At 43.4% G+C, this 16864-nt stretch overlaps 2 protein-coding genes and 1 pseudogene across 3 annotated transcripts; 2 read left to right on the forward strand and 1 right to left on the reverse strand.

The window, feature by feature from the left end:
- On the forward strand, positions 1–1926 carry LOC136537719 (protein SODIUM POTASSIUM ROOT DEFECTIVE 2-like; annotated as a pseudogene).
- A 1195-nt stretch (positions 1927–3121) lies between these two features.
- Positions 3122–9159, reverse strand: LOC136515539 (U11/U12 small nuclear ribonucleoprotein 48 kDa protein-like). The gene is made up of 4 exons (XM_066509101.1): positions 6731–9159; positions 5394–5508; positions 4611–4718; positions 3122–4233 (listed from the first exon to the last, which is right to left on the reverse strand). The coding sequence occupies exons 1-4, from the start codon at positions 7780–7782 to the stop codon at positions 4033–4035; spliced, it is 1476 nt and encodes a 491-aa protein (XP_066365198.1). The 5' UTR covers positions 7783–9159; the 3' UTR covers positions 3122–4032.
- A 129-nt stretch (positions 9160–9288) lies between these two features.
- Positions 9289–15225, forward strand: LOC136515526 (LRR receptor kinase SERK2-like). Of its 2 annotated transcripts, XM_066509092.1 has the most exons (11): positions 9289–9933; positions 11007–11139; positions 11268–11339; positions 11892–12035; positions 12157–12228; positions 12327–12392; positions 12484–12554; positions 12671–12811; positions 13133–13474; positions 13971–14371; positions 14511–15225. In XM_066509092.1, the coding sequence occupies exons 1-11, from the start codon at positions 9828–9830 to the stop codon at positions 14823–14825; spliced, it is 1863 nt and encodes a 620-aa protein (XP_066365189.1). In that variant the 5' UTR covers positions 9289–9827; the 3' UTR covers positions 14826–15225. The 2 variants fall into 2 exon arrangements, with proteins under 2 accessions (XP_066365189.1, XP_066365192.1); XM_066509095.1 differs by lacking the exons at positions 12157–12228; positions 12327–12392.
- The last annotated feature ends 1639 nt before the right edge of the window (positions 15226–16864 follow it).

The following is a 16864-nucleotide window of genomic DNA, read 5'->3' on the forward strand; positions in this document are numbered from 1 at the left end:
TCCTTACCCTCGTAGTCCATTCCACCACCATTTCAGCAAACACAGCCAAAGCAGCAACAGCTCAGCTTTGTTTCCAGGGCTCACTAGCTAGTCGGCTGCTGCGCCATGGCTCCTCTGCTGTTCAGGGACATGAAGGGGCTCTCGTGCTCGTCTCCGGCGTCCACGGCGATATGCCCGAGCCTGGAGCGGCAGCCGATGGCCCGGTCACACAAGGCCATTGCTAGTCCCAGTCCCAGCCCCCTGGCTCACGTTCCTGCCGAGCCCAGGACACACCGGCACGACAGCAAGAAAGGGCAGCAGCAGCACAAGGCTGTGGTCGTCCCGAACAACACCGGTGGCCTCGTCAGTCCCGGCCGGCTCGTCCAGGTACTTGCTGAGCAGCGGCCGCTTCGCCGCCACCGTCACCGAGGAGATCCAGGAGGTGGTGGAGTCTGCCCCGGCCCCGGCCGTCGATGCCAAGCGGGAGGAAGCAAGTGAAGCTGCTGATGTGAAGAGCACGCAGGCGCAAGAGCAGGTGAGGAATCAATCCTCCACTTACATGTGGTCTTGTGGGTCATTACTGAACAGTGAACACTGACTATGACTAGCATGCAGAACTTGTGTATTATTATTTTTAACATTTGTCCCTACTATTCTTGATTAGAAAATGATAGAAAAATCAGAAGTGAGATTATGTGATCAGTAGCAACAATCATTTCAGTGTGGGGGCTTTGAGGGTTATATACAATGTTTTCTCATTTGATATCTGGAACGTCCAGGTGAAGTTATCCAAATACCATGATTACAGGCAGATAGGCTTTTTGTGAAAAGTTGGTTAAAGATTTTGTATTGCAAAGAGATATGCATATAAAATTGCGGAATGGCTGCAGCTTTGTGGCCCACTGGATTAGTATCAGAACTTCAGAGTCTCACATCATGGCACCTCTATCTATTTATTTTTTACCATTATAAGCAAAGGCATCTCTTAGGTTTCAAGCTTGCGCATTTGTCTCGTTTAGTTCAAAATCCGCGAAGCCAACATATGTTCCTTGCTAGATTCGCTTAAGAAAACATGCGTTTCTATGAACTGAGCTCCAGCATTGGCATCTTATCAGGTGGTTGTGCTCAAGGTATCCCTGCACTGCAAAGCATGCGCCGGGAAAGTGAAGAAGCACCTCTCCAAGATGGAAGGTGAGACTGACTGCTACTGTATTTCTTCAGGATCTGAAACTTTTGTTCAGAGTTAAAAGACAACAAGATCACAGCTAACCCTTTTCTGGTTCTGATGATAACCAATACAAATGGGGCGCGCCTGTGAATGCAAACAGGCGTGACGTCGTTCAACATCGACTTCGCGGCGAAGAAGGTGACGGTGGTCGGCGACGTGACGCCGCTGGGCGTGGTCAACAGCGTGTCCAAGGTGAAGAACGCCCAGCTCTGGGCGGCGCCGCCGGCGATAGCCGCCTGAAGGGAGGACGACAAGGAAAGGTGGCCCGGAAACCAAAGCTTCTTTGCGCCTAGGATCCGTTCCGGTTGGCCGTGGCTGGGGCTGGTAGGGAGTGCGCAGCTGGAGAGGTGCACGTACGCACCACGGCACCCGTGACGCGTGTGGGGGCACCGTCCGGGCACTGGCGGCCACGGCCGGCCAGAGCACGCTGGGCCAGCGCGAGACTGTGAGCCTGCGCTGGTGTGTCTCCTCGACCAGCATGCGTCCACTGTGTGTCCGTGTCCTGGCACTTGAATGCGGCTTTGGTTTTTTCATGTGGTCGGCTTGTGACCCTCCCCTCTCCTTGTTTGCTGTGGTTGGCGCCATGCGAGGTGAATGCGATCTTGCTTGGTGCTTGAGTGCTTCCGTCTGTTTCTGTTATGAATGGGTGACACTGCTTTTTTCCTCTGTGCTGTAAGCCTGTAATTAATATAAGAATGGCACTGCATTGCTGTCTGGAAGAGTGAGTGGCGTGTATTTGGTGTCTGGAAACTGATTTGATGGGGCACCACGTTTTTATGAGTCTTACAAGGTACTAGAGCGCATTGGTACAATATCTTACCGCCTTCTCTCAGCGGCCTTCTCTCAACCTACCATAGTAAACTCTTCACTGTTAATATATGATTCACTTATCTATCAATACATGGTCCACTTATCTCTCTTACAGAGTTTCTTAATTCTTATGCCTAAACTGCCTAAATAGGCCCGTGGCTAAGGCCAACACAGGAGTCGGCGTGCATGTGCATGGACTGTTGGTTTTTTATCCATTAGATTGGTTTCAGTTTTTTAGGAGGTTGCTTAAGACTACGTGAGTCGTTAGCTGATGTAATCAGGATATTTATACCTCAGTCAGTTCAGGAATAAGGCAGGCAAGGATTCAATAGTTTGCACCCCTTTATTGGCTTTCGGCTTTTTTGGAAGCCACAGCAGGTTGAGAAGCCCAACCAAAGGGGTTCACCTCCTCCACTTCTCACATCGCTTCAACCAAAGGTAGAAAACCGGCAGCCCAGCGGCCGTAGACCTCCCACTCCTATCGGATCAGGTCACTTCCCTAGGCACGTGACAGGTTTTTTGGGGTTCAATTGCATGAACAGTCTTTTTAAGTGAGGCTATGTTTAGTTCACGAAATTTAAAAATTTAGCTACCGTAGCACTTTCGTTTTTATTTAGCAATTAATGTTCAATCATAGACTAATTAGGCTCAAAACGTTCGTCTTGCGATTTCCAACCAAACTATGCAATTAGTTTTTTTTCGTCTACATTTAATGCTCCATACACGTATCGCAAGATTTGATGTGATGGCTACTGTAACACTTTTTGGAAAACTTTTTAGGAACTAAACACAGCCTGAACCAAGCAGGTACAGCCTTAATTCGGTCTTTCACTGGTCCAACTGCCAGTCCGGTCCAGTCCTAATATTTATGCTTCAACCTCTAGAGTGTGTGTGTGTGAGAGAGAGAGGGGTGTGGTGATACGTCCTTGAGTGACAAAGCAGGCCAACACATGTGAGGGTAAACTTGAACAAATAAAAAAGAAATAGAGCTGCCGAAAATAGAACTCTCTGTGCTCTATCAAAACAAACAGACAGCTGAAATTTCTTTTTCAGCTCATAATGGGTAAAAATCCAGAATAAATTATTTAAAAAAAAAACTTGAATACTAGCTGAAAGTGTTTCCAAAACATTAGCAGTGAAATGATTAAAACATCAGCACAGCAAGAACCTGGATCAGTGTAAATGAATTTGTAAAGCAAGAGAAAATTTTAACAGCTAACAGATCCTGAGGAAGATAACTGTAACATATATTAACTCGGAATGCAAGGGGCATTATAAAGCTGCACAAGGATACGTAAAAGGATACGGCTGAAGGTTAATACCACAGAGCCATGTATTATTTAGCTACTGCAAGGTCATATCAAATAGTAGAGTAAAAACAATTGCTAAAAACTTAGAAAACCCAACATAATTTAACAAGCATGCCTGGCACATAAAGCAAAAATAATCTGTATTACCCTTCAGTGATTGTGATCACACTTCCTTTCATAATTTCCATGACGATGTACTTCATCATGGTATATCTCATGCTTTCCTTTAGTAGCATCACCAAGCATGGTTGTCGAATGATCTCAAGCAAAATCTGCGCTTTGTGGATCATATCTATATCACTGAATTAGTCTTGAGTTATAGATAATGATTTATGTCGCTTCTGACTAGCTCTACTTCTATCACTGAACCCTTCTCCTGGCAAGTGAGAATATTCTGTCACAGGTGATCTTTGTGACTGTATTGGCCATGTTGTACAACCATTTGATTCATGATGGTGGTTTGAGACATCCTTCTTAAGCTTATAGCCAGAATTCCTATTATCATTGGAGTGTCTATGGTTCTCTTGCTGGTAAGGATAAATTTGATATATTTCACTTTCTGATCCTATATTCCACCCATTTCCTTCTCAGATATATTACTGGTAACAGTTTCCATGAGTTTAACACCTTGAGTTATTGTATGAATCTCTTGTGCCACTGCTCCTTGATGAAAATCTTACCAAAGAATCAGCACGATGTGGGTTGTCACAGCGATGACCGAGAAGCCAAAGCTTCCTCATCATGAGAGGAGCTGCTTGCAAAATCATAACTTCCATGATATGCACCGCTGTGAGAGTTGCTCTTAAACACATTCCAAGCAATATCAGCAGGAGCTTCCACAACATAACCAATACCTCCTGCCTGTTTGATTTCATCCATATGCTCATCAATTATGTCTCTTAGTATCTTCATAGAGAAAGGAAGACATCAGATTCATATCTTGATCAAGGCAAGTAACTTCCAAAAATCAAAAGAAGAGGCAGTACAATACACAGAAGCTTTTTACTTGTTCCATCAGCAGTAAAAATGATATCAAAATGAACAATATAGGAAATTTAGTGAAACAACTTTAAACTGGATAATTAGTTACAGATCAGATACTGATAAGAAATTACTCTAGCCTCCTGACATGACGTGAAAGGTTGTCCTATTTGACTATTTCCAATGTTAGATCTAATATCAAGCAAGAAGCTAAAACTAGGCAAAAAAATCCAAAATAGTAATTGTTTGAAATGTGTACAATAATCAGAACAGCTGAAATTATCTAGAACTTTGACATGCACCTCTGTAGGGTTTCGATTCACTTTCTTGCCACGGTAAGATGTTCTTCTTCGTTTATAATCTCGTTCTTCAGCTAAAAGCTCCTCCCTTGTCTTGGCTCTAGCAGATTCCTTTTTCAAAAGAAAGAAAAAAAAATGCACCATATATTAAAAATGAATAGCATATTGTATGGGGATCAGGTAGTAACAACATATGAAATTCAAGTCTTATTTTATTTGCAAATATATCTCCACTGAGTAAGTGTATACATTTTGGCAGTCAACTTTGAGACAATCTATTATATTTTATGTGTATGAGAAAGTGCTTCTCTATTAATTAAACAGTAAAAGCAAAGAGAATAGGTATGCCAAATAAAAATAATGGCTACAGAACAATTAAGATTCACAGAAACTGCAGTTCCACTGCTCCATGAAGCATCTCCCTTTTGCAAATGAACTGTCATGACTCAAACAGAATTTACGATAAGTACTATCCTTAATACTACTACCCACACCCAAACATATATATGTACGTATGTATGTGTGTGTGTGTCCTGCACAAATACCTAAGAAGCACAACATTCTTGCTTTTATTAGCTAGATAGACTAGATATGCTACTGATGACAGACCTTTCTCACATGTGCAAATTTGATACAATTCATATATTATGGACCCTAATTATGCAGCTTAGATGCATATTTTGAACAAAGGGAGTAATAGTATCCATAATAGGCTAAATGTAGAGACATCTGTGCAGTATCTAGATTCGGACAGCTCTTTTCAAAAGATTGGTTGCATGTCCATACCTTGTTCGAAACTCGCCGTGACAGAACCCCATCATACTCCAGAACAGCCCTGTAGTTTGGTCTGTTTGATCGCTCCAAAATCCCTCGTTCCAGTGCTTGTGAATACCCAAGTAATCTATAAGAGAATTACATGCATTTATCAAGGCAAGAGTTTTACCAAACAAAGAAAAACTAACCACAACTTGAACAGAAAACAAAACATCCACGAATTGTTATCATCAACAGAGATTAAGCTTTATTTGCATATGAAATGGTGTGCAACATGCTGCTTATACATGATCAACAATCTGATATCCTTAGGGCATGTACAATACAAAAAGTGCTTGTAGAGATGCTTAAAGAAAGAGAGAAACTGCTACATCACCAATCTATCAAGAATCCCAGTCTACAATGGGAACATTTTGATAAATCTAGGAGATTGTTTAGGCACTCATCCATCCAATACCTGCACAGCATACTCTAGCTATATTTTACTTGCCTACTACAAGTACCTAACTCTACAATTCACATGAGACATTCGATCAAAGCTTTGGACGCCAGGTCCAGTGCCGATTTAGCTTGCAGGCATCCATGCTCCTTCCACCATGGCAAGGGGATCCATTTACTGCGGCTTAGAGACTTGTACATAGAAGCTGCATAGTATCTGGCCATTTGGTAAGCATGTATATCAAGGTTTTTTAAGCATCACTTGCTGACTATGATACTACGTTTTATGTGAATGTGAATATGCAGTTATGCTAAAAAATGAAATGTAGTGCATTCCCTTCCTCCATGGAGAAGAATAAGATATTAACATTGTGCTATGGATACAGCATATGAAGTGTAGTTATAAAGTGTGAATTGTATGTATATGTTTTCTTTTTTTGCATTGTATTTATACATGTATCTACTCAAATTGAAGCAACAAAATATATCAGTGCAGAACACAGGAAACTAAATATATATGTCCTCTATTATGGACTGCTTGCCATCACTACACAATAAGATGGTGGTAGTTTTATGTCCTCTACATGGACTGCTTTGCATCATTACACAATAAGATATTATATATCTCAACTGTGTAGGCCACACAAATTGAATAAAACATCGGTCAACTACAGGAGGGTATGCAAATACAAGCAGAACTAGTGATATTGCATCTCTGCTCCAAGAATTGCTTTGGTGTCGAAGTTGACGTTTAATGATAACTCCCTCCTTTCGTAAACAAATTCCTCTCTCAGCATTAGGAACTATGTATGCTCTGTCAACCTTTCTTGTATAATTATTAGCATTAAGAAATTACGATGATAATATGCCATGCAGAAATAAGTACATCATAAAATTTTAACAAAGCATACAGCTGATATTTTGACAAGCGTTGAGCTTGCAGCGCCTTGGTCTTCTCCTCCAAGTAGAACCTCTCATACAATGCCACAATGGAAGCAGCAACCTGGGAAAGAAAAACAGGGCGTGCCACGACATCTCCAGCATCACTTCCTTTCTCACCAGCTCCAACCTTGTCCTCTCCTACACCTGCAGCACCATCTCCTACACAAACAGCCAAGCCATACGCCATCTGTAGCACTGCCTCCTTCACAGATACAAGCGCAAATAGTTTCCCATTGCTTTCTCCATACAGAACCCCAAGCTGTGCGCCTAACCATGAGAGGCCCTCGACCAGCCTCGGGCACTCAAACCTCATGGCCCTGGGATCAAAGCCTAGCCCCTCGTTATCGCCATTCTGCATCCCCACAAGCAAGTACCTGGCCTCCACTGCCATCGCCTTCAGCAAGAGCCACAGTAGCACCAAGATATGGTCCGCATCCGTGACGTTGACCTTGACCCCGTACCTCGGTGAGCTCTCAAGCACCCACTGCCGCAGCTCGACCTCCCACCGTGGCGTTACACCCAAGCAGAACGTGGCCACTACCCGGGTTACAGCATAGGAGTATGATCCCGGGAGGTGGTGGCCCCCCGCAACCCAGGAGTCCAACTCCCGTTGCAGGAGGCTGAGCTCCGACGGCAGGATGCGGGGCGGATGGGAGGGGCTCCGGCCGGTAGTGGAAGAGGAGAAATCTGCGCACACGCCAGCGAGGAAGGCGGGAAGGGAGGTGGCCGTGGAGGTTGGGACGGGACTCATACGGACGACGGCGGGGCAATCGGAGTAGGGAGCTGGGGCGGCCGGGAGCGGGAGGTTGATAGCGGTGACCGGCGGCGGGAGTGGAGGTTTTGTGGTGGTAGACTGAGGTGAGGGGATACTGGCGATGGGGGTGGTTGGGTGAGGTTGGAGAGGGGAGGGTAGAGCGGCGAGGGCAGAGGATGCGGCGGAGAGGACGGAGCGTAGGTGGGCGAGGGCGGACGTGAGAGCAGGAGGTGGCGGTGGAGGATGAGGGATAGGCGGCGGCTCCATTTGAGCGGAGCGGAACCGGTCGTCGGAGGGTTTCGAAGGGGAGGCGCGGCGGCCGCCAGCCCGCGAGATAGGGGATTTTTTAACTTTTTACCATAGTTACCGATGACATTCCCGTGTTTACCGGTTTTATACGTGTTTCTGCATATTTATCTCTGTGTTTTTCTATTTTGTTGAGGTGGTATGTCAGATGAGCACACCAGCATGACAGGGACCCTGAGAGCCCTAACTTAGCTCGCAAAATAACCATGATGTCCTCGTCTTCTTCTTCGGTCTCCAGTCGGCTTAGCCCAAGTCAAACCCAGTCCACTCCTCCTTCTTCCCAACTCCTGGTGATGGCAACGGCGACTGTGGCGGACGCGGCGGCGGCGGCATCAAGTCTCCTTCTCCTGGAGATAGTACTATTGGAGATAGTACTAGCAGATGAAGCTGCAGCAGTGCAACCAATAAAAAAAATAACCCCAAGGAAGAAACAACTAGCTACTAAGGTGAAGAAGGCAACACCAACAAAGGCTGGCAAATAAGGCATAACCACTGTTTGAATGGATATTCTTTTGTATGTATTTTGGAGACAGGAACTCCTATGATCAATTATGTATGGCTGATATGGACATGTTATGTATGTGATGGACCAGTTATGTATGCATGTCATTACCAGTATGGACCTGTTATATATGGCTCTCATATGTCGGTATGGACCTGTTATGCCATGCTCCTTGACGAAGAGGGCTCCGTCCTCCGAGCCATGGGTGCACGGGGGACGAGAATCAATCGTCGCCGTCGCTGGGAAAAGAATGGATGAGAGGGGAAGAATGAATGTGGCTGTTCCAGTGGGGAAGAATGGAGAGTGGAATGGGTTTGACTCGAGGCTGGATCGGCTGGAGACAGAAGGAGGCGAAGACAACATGGTCATTTCACGTGTCAAGTTAGAGCTTCTAGGCTTCCTGCCACGCTGATGTGCTCGTCTAGAACACCACTTCCGTAAAAATGACAAAAACATAAAAACATAAGAGAGTTATCAATTACGATGATAAATATACAAAAACAAGCACAAAGTTGGCGAAGAAGTGCCACCCGTGCATGGCAGAAAGTTAAAAATCCCGTGAGATATCGAAGCTTACCGACGAAGGAGGCGGGAGGCCTGGGGTCGGAGGGCAGGTCCAAGACCCATGGGTCGACGTGGACCCCTGGCTGCACTCAAAATTCATAGATAGAAAATTGAAGTCGAATAAACTACTAAGGGTCTGTTTAGTTTTCAAAAAAATTTACGTAGTACCCATCACATTGAATCTTGCGGCATATGCATGGAGTACTAAATATAGATGAAAAAAAACTAATTGCACAGTTAGGTGAGAAATCGCGAGACAAAACTTTCGAACCTAGTCTATAATTAAGCACTAATTACCAAACACAAACGAAAATGCTACAGTAACAAAAACCTAAAAAAATATTGATCTAAACGCGCCCTAAGGAAGGGCTGAGGCAGAAGGCAAATAAACTCACCTATCAGCGATCACCACAGTCCACTCGCCATCGCCGCCTCGCCGGAGCCCAGAGGTCACCGGATCCACACGCTGTCCCGTCGGTGGAGAAGGAAGAAGAACTCGCTGCCTCGCCGGTAGGGCCGCTGGCTTCCACGGAGGCTCGTCGCCGGCGGCGCCTTGCGGCGCGAGTGAGGAATGGGATGGGGCTCGGACTGGGCGGGCGGCGACTGCTAGGATGGAGGCACACACTGCAGACCGGCCCATTCGGCCATTCTCCCGTTCATGTTCGGCCCAAGAATCCGAATAATCCCCATCTCGAAAAGAAAATAAGGAAAAAGAAAACAAAAAGAAAGGAGAAGTGCGAGGTTCTTGCTCCGCTCTCACACTTTCTTTCTGCCTGCTCATCCCAATCCGCCCACCGAAACTCTCGAATCCGCGGCCGCCCCCTCCGCGATCCCGACCTCCGCCGCCTTGCCCAACTCGACGCTCTCTTCTCCTGAACGCGCTGCCACCGGGCCACCGGGGCCCTTACCTACTGCTGCTGGGCTGCTGGGGTGGAGTGGAATGGAGTTCCGGCCGGAGTGTGATGTAAACAAGATGAGGGAGCTGCGCTTCGTTGTATTGGTTCTGGTGGTATCCTTGCCGTGTTTCTCTGCATCCGATCGCCAAGGTACTACCGCACTGCCCTATCGTTCCTGCAAGGTGACGCTCACAGCCGTTGCTTGCCTCCATGCGTCCGCATGAGTGTGTTTTGGGTACCTTTTAGCTGAACAAATGGGAATTTAGTTGTATTGTTAAACTGTTGCTGTGTTCTAATCAGTGTTTTAGAAAGCACCTAGGTAGCAGTTGGGCAGGCAATGCTGCTGCTAGGCGGGCAATTTGGCGCTTGTGCTTCGTAAGAGATTGTCGCCTAGCGCAAAGGTGCCACCTTGATAGGCCAGCTGTCTGATTATCGAGACGGCGGTTGAAATATTTATGTATTGACATTGCTAGTGGTATCTTCTTCTTTTTTTTTTGGTGACTTACATTGCTAGTGGTACCCGGGAAAGATGGATTTGCTTAAACTTAGATACTTGATAATGAAGGGCGGGCCTGGTGCAAGCGGTAGAGTCTTACCGCCTGTGACCGGAAGGTCCCGGGTTCGAGTCGCGGTCTCCTCGCATTGCACAGGCGAGGGTAAGGCTTACCACTGACACCCTTTCCCAGACCCCGCACAGAGCGGGAGCTCTCTGCACTGGGTACGCCATTTAGATACTTGATAATAATGATACCCAACATGTTTCTGCAACTGCAATTAGCTCATCATAGATTCATAGCATTTAATATGGGTGTACAATGATTTCATAAAAAGCACAGCAGCATGATCATTAATGTTACCTGAGAAAAGTTTCCAACTAAGTCATATAACTGTGGTGGTCTATATATATGGCAGTGTTCACATTAAAACACTAGTGTATGGACTTGTATCTGGGAGAAACCTTGAGGATAGGTATAACTGTCGACATGACTCTCTTGATACACCAAACTACCAATGCCATCTTCTTTTTCTGTCTGTGTGTATGTATCCCTCAATGTTTAAGGTTTGGTTGACATGGAGAAACAAAGTTAGTTTAGATTCTTCAGGGATAATGATGTAGGCATTTAAAGAAAAGAGGAAAATGTAATCCTCAATGGCCAATTGGATCTCTTGTTTACAAAACTCAAGTACCTTATCAATACTGAATGACTGACTATGTTTTGCAGGAGATGCTTTATATGATATGAAACAAAAACTGAACGTTACTGGCGGTCAGCTTTCAGATTGGAACCAAAATCAAGTTAACCCTTGCACATGGAATTCTGTTATTTGTGACAATAGCAACAATGTTATTCAAGTGTAAGTGGGAGCCCATGTACCTTCTTTCTTTGTTTGCTTTCATTATATTCTGATGTTGTTGGAGTGCTTATGTTCCCCTCTATTCTGATCTTGTGTGTTTTTTTACTAATCTTTATTCTCTCTTGTAGAACTTTGGCTGTACGAGGATTCACTGGCGTTTTGTCACCAAGAATTGGAGAACTCCAATATTTGAGTGTCCTGTGAGTATGATGTATTATTCTGTAGATTATATATACTTTTGACATAATCACTTTTATAAACATCAAAAGGAATGGTGTACATTTATTACACTATAACAATAGTTAATTCATTTTTCCGGAGAATTACATCGTGCTATTCAAAGTAAGAAATTTATAGAATGAGTACATGCAATAAAATTATAATGAATCCAGTCCAGACACCTTGGCATGTCTGAGAAATTAGGAATCAGTTTCTCTATTGAATCTTACTGTTCTATGACTCTGTTGCTTCTGTGGATAGACATGTCTGCTTGTCTTCATGTTTTGGGGCAAACTGATATGTTACTGAAACAAGATCATAGTGGGCTAGCTATCTGTGCAAGTAAACTAGGATGATATGGATTGTACCAGTGTCACGTATGCTAACATATTCTATTCCAGAGAAATTGGTACTAGTTCTGGTTATTACCGTTAGATATGTGTCATACATGAACTACTGTTCAAGCTTGGTGCAATTTAATTTCCTGATACTACTTGGACTACTATGAAACTGTATAGCATATGATTTTGCAGGTCATTGGCTGGTAACAGTATTACCGGTACCATACCAGAGGAGTTTGGTAATCTATCTAGCTTGACAAGCTTAGATTTGGAGGACAATCTTTTAGTTGGAGAAGTACCAGCTTCTCTTGGCAACCTTTCTAAGCTACAGCTGTTGTAAGTATTTTAAAATCAGAGTTCCCTTCTTATAAATAGAGTTATATGTCCTACGTATTCGAGAAAAGAAATAGAGTTTTATGTGACCTTTTCATGTAATCTTCCTTTCTCTCATAACCAGAATACTGAGTCAAAATAATTTCAATGGGTCAATTCCTGGTAGCATAGCGAACATTTCAAGCTTGACAGACATGTAAGACGGAGTATGATACCCTTTTCAGTTTCTTATAACTCAAGTTCATTTAAATGTTCTTGTCGTGCTGTGTTGACAAAAAAACATTTTGATTACAGCCGCCTGGCATATAATAATTTGTCCGGTCAGATACCTGGTTCGCTGTTTCAAGTAGCACGTTACAAGTATATGAAGCTTGCTCTTAATTTTTTTCTTTCATTCTATGATTTTTTCCTAATCCTGAGTGAATGTAAAATTCTCTTTTTCCATGACCAGCTTTTCTGGTAATCACTTAAACTGTGGACCCAACTTCCCGCATTCTTGTGCATCCAGCATGTCCTATCAGAGTAAGTTGCATTCTGACTACTGTATTTATTATTTTACCAATGCATAGTAGTTTTGTAGTATAGATGGTTTCCTTGTATTTTATGAGATTGCTAATTCCATAATTATCATCTTACAGGTGGATCCCATAGCTCAAAATTTGGCTTAATACTTGGAACAGTTGGTGGAATTTTAGGGCTTCTTATTGTGGGAGCTCTGTTTCTAATCTGTAATGCAAGGAGGAAAAGCCACCTGCGGGAAGTTTTTGTGGATGTAGCAGGTTCCATGCCCTTGTAGTTGATGCCTTGCTTTAGTCTTTCACAGTAGTGAAGTAATAGTCTTAATAATGGCTTAGCAAAACTGTTCTCTCTTTAAAAACTTCATAAACTTTAGAGCTCCCAAAGACCAAGACAGTAAGCACATTGATACTTGATTATTAATATACAGCAGGCTCGTGTTTCAGTCATTGAAAATGATAATTTCCTAATCAGAATACATGACCCTACACCTTCATCAATCAGGCACTGTGTTAACCACAATAGTTTCAAGTTTGCATAGTTTATGCAATCACCTAAGCTATATACCAATTTATGTTCTGCAGGTGAGGATGAGCGACGAATTGCGTTTGGCCAGCTCAAAAGATTTGCATCGCGAGAACTGCAGATTGCGACTGATAATTTCAATGAAAGAAATGTTCTTGGACAGGGAGGTTTTGGTAAAGTGTACAAGGGAGTTCTTCCAGATGCCACTAAGATTGCTGTAAAACGGCTGACTGACTATGAGAGTCCTGGTGGAGAGGCTGCTTTCTTGCGCGAGGTTGAGCTTATTAGTGTTGCAGTTCACCGCAATCTCTTAAGATTAATTGGCTTCTGCACGACACAAACAGAGCGCTTGCTGGTCTATCCATTTATGCAGAATTTGAGTGTTGCCTACCGCTTAAGAGGTATCATTTTTTGAATTTGTCCATGCACCCCTCTAGGTACAGGATTGTGGTTATTTGTAATCTTTGTCGCAGGCGCGCATACTTACTAAAGAATTAAGTGTGTGTGAGTGCGTATCCAGGGATGTACCCTTTCTTCTTTAATATAAGGAATATAATGATAGACAGCTCTCCTGTGTGTTTGAGAGAGAAAAAATGCACCCCTCAATGTATTTTGCTAAGATGTTCCACTATTACTACCTACAAAGGGATTTTCTCTATTATTTCCCTTCCTTTTATGTACAGACAGAACTTTACCCTTGCTAATTTGTATATGGTAGACCTTGGACCTCCCACATAACATTTTCTCAACCTTTTGTTAACAGGCTTGATTTGTTGCATCTATATACAACAAGCTTTCCCACTGGCCAAAAAAATTATTAACTTATTTAGCGTCTTTCTTTTCTCGTAATTGATGCTGGTCTCATATCATGTGTCCTGTGTTCTAAATGCTATCCAGATTTTAAGCCTGGAGAACCCATCCTAGACTGGCCTTCAAGGAGACGGGTGGCTATAGGTACAGCTCGTGGACTGGAGTATTTGCATGAACACTGCAACCCCAAGATCATACACCGTGATGTTAAAGCTGCAAATGTATTGCTTGACAAGGATTTCGAACCTGTTGTTGGTGATTTTGGCCTAGCAAAGCTCGTAGATGTGCAGAAGACATCTGTGACAACACAAGTCCGTGGAACCATGGGTTACATAGCACCTGAGTACCTGTCCACAGGGAAGTCGTCCGAGAGGACTGATGTTTTTGGCTATGGGATCATGCTTCTTGAACTTGTGACTGGTCAGCGGGCTATTGACTTCTCACGGCTGGAAGAGGAAGATGAAGATGATGTGTTATTGCTTGATCATGTAAGTCTTTTTTTTTCACTTCCAAATATTGTATAGGTTTGCTCTCTGCCTCTTCGGTTACGGGATTTTTTAAACTGGCTCCATCCTTAATGCAACCTGATTCCTATGTATGTTACGATGTACCTCTAACTAAATACAGGTAAAGAAGCTACAGAGAGAAGGGGAGCTAGACTCCATTGTGGACAACAACCTTAATCAGAATTATGACAACGAGGATCTTGAGATGATAATACAGATAGCACTGCTCTGCACGCAGCCATCACCTGAGGACCGGCCATCAATGTCTGAAGTGGTTAGGATGCTGGATGGTGAGGGTTTGGCGGAGAGGTGGGAGGAGTGGCAGCATGTGGAGGTGGCAAGGAGGCAGGAGTATGAGCGGATGCAGCAGAGGTTTGACTGGGGAGAGGATTCCGTCTACAATCAGGAAGCGATAGAGTTGTCTGCAGGTAGATGACAATTAGTGGAACGGATGGGTGTATAAATGCAATGATGCGGTGCCTGCTGTGCTGTATGTAACTGTTATTTACTTTGTAGAGTAGTTATTAGATAGATATGTTCATAAGATTCAAACAAACTTGTTGAGCAATGCATGAATGTGGATGGAATTAGATGGATAAAGGGTAGTACATAGATTCAGCTTGTTCGCTTGTTGGTTTCAGCAGTCATGGTATAATATATTTTTTTCTCACAACAAACCAGCACCAGCCGAGCTTATCAACCCAGAAACCAACCAGCGAACAAGCTGATTGAGGTAACTGCACTTAATTTGATGGACATATAGCAGTGGTTAGGTTGTTTCTGCGCCATAAACATGCATATCTCTAGTTGTCAACTGTTAATAAGTCAGCATATAGTTTTCGGCTTTTGGATTTGTGTACTTTTTTTTTTATAAATGTATCAATATTATTAGTGGGCTTTAACTGTTTTTATTGTGCCTACCAATTTACAATGCAAAAAGGGGAGCTAATAAACCATATTATTAGTGGGCTTTAACTGTTTTTTTATAAATGTATCCATATGAATGTATTTTTAGTTATCTTAGCACTGAAGATAATCTATCTTGACACGGTCACCTTTGTCATGGCCAGAGAGAATATTTTAGAGAAATAATCAGCCTGTTCGCTTGTTGGTTTCAATCAGGGCTTATCAGCCAACCAACAGTGTTTTTCTCTCACAACAAACAGCACCGGCCGTGCTTATCAGCTCAGAAATCAACCAGCGAACAGGCCGAATGTAGATAAAACTGTCATAAAGCAAAGTTTAATACTCCATCCGTTCCAAATTATAAGTTACTTCGATTTTTTTTATTTATCTATTTTACCATGTATCTAGACATATTATTATATCTAGATGCATAGCAAAACGGATGTACCAAAAAAGTTAAAATGACTTATAATTTGGAATTAAGGTAGTAAGTTTTTTCGATGGACACAAATGATGATTCTCTAAAAGAAACACCAAACAAAATGAATGGAACAGAATGCAACAAAAGAAGTGATGTTGTTGTCACTCGTGAGATGATAGATAAACACAAAGATAGTGCGGTTTCTTCTTTCAGTGAATAAATTATCCGACATGACTCGTAACACCATAGCGGCGTACATTCTAAACTTTGCTCAATATTATCCATTTTGTCATGGCCTGACGTGAGGAGATAAAGGAACAAACCAATCAATGTTGTAGGTGTTTTACATAGACTAATGCGGTAACGCCTGATGAGAAAATCATGTGCTCTTTGACTCAAATATACTACTGTAGCATTCACTGTACATCCAAAATTTAAATATTCCATGCATGTGCAAACAGTGTGCATCCTAAATTAAAATATTTCGATTCTTGTGCCAGCACTATTTACCTGAATGTTAAATGCTTTTGTTCACTGTACGGCACACAGCCGAATTTTGACCGCTGTTCATCGCGGGCGCGGTGGCAGCGCGCCCAGTCGTGCTAGTAAAAAGTCAAATCAACCTCGATACTGCGAGGCAGCAAACGACCGTAAGAAGGGGATGGAACAGAAAAGTGCATGCGCATAGAGGCAAATAGATGGACTCTCAAACGTTTGGATGGGTGGGGATGGGAATTGGGATTGAGATAAGAAAAAAAGATATTGTATCTGGCCATCAGTTCTTTACATCTCATTTAATCATAGTTATTCATTTATTTTCCTATCTTTATCTCACCCCCTATATCCTAATATCCAAACGTCAAACTATTTTAGGATAGAGATAAACCCATATGATTTTTTTTATCGATACTAGGCTGCGATTCCGGCCGAACGACCCAACAGACTCAAATTATGTTACTAAACAAAATATAGAATACTCCGCTCTAACTTTCTCTTTCCTCATGCTTTCCCGCAGCGTCCGCACCAATTCCGCAGCACTCCTCGCACCACGACCGCACCGTTGTGGCGTGCTGCATCGCGGGCGCGCCCGCACTGCCGCGGCATGCTCCACCACGGCTCTCTCCACCGCACCCCGCTGGCCGCCATCC

This window comes from Miscanthus floridulus, chromosome 2, assembly GCF_019320115.1.
Source record: "Miscanthus floridulus cultivar M001 chromosome 2, ASM1932011v1, whole genome shotgun sequence".
Classification (NCBI taxonomy): domain Eukaryota; kingdom Viridiplantae; phylum Streptophyta; class Magnoliopsida; order Poales; family Poaceae; genus Miscanthus; species Miscanthus floridulus.

Excerpts from the sequence above, each read along its gene's own strand:
- LOC136515539 (XM_066509101.1), bottom strand. The coding sequence starts at position 7,782 with ATGGAGCCGCCGCCTATCCCTCATCCTCCACCGCCACCTCCTGCTCTC. Across the intron at positions 5,509-6,730 it reads CGCTTGTCAAAATATCAGCT|ATTACTTGGGTATTCACAAG; the intron begins GTATGCTTTGTT and ends ATTCTCTTATAG. Across the intron at positions 4,234-4,610 it reads TGAATCGAAACCCTACAGAG|ATACTAAGAGACATAATTGA; the intron begins GTGCATGTCAAA and ends TTCTCTATGAAG.
- LOC136515526 (XM_066509092.1), top strand. The coding sequence starts at position 9,828 with ATGGAGTTCCGGCCGGAGTGTGATGTAAACAAGATGAGGGAGCTGCGC. Across the intron at positions 12,229-12,326 it reads ATTTCAAGCTTGACAGACAT|CCGCCTGGCATATAATAATT; the intron begins GTAAGACGGAGT and ends TTTTGATTACAG. Across the intron at positions 12,393-12,483 it reads TTTCAAGTAGCACGTTACAA|CTTTTCTGGTAATCACTTAA; the intron begins GTATATGAAGCT and ends TTCCATGACCAG.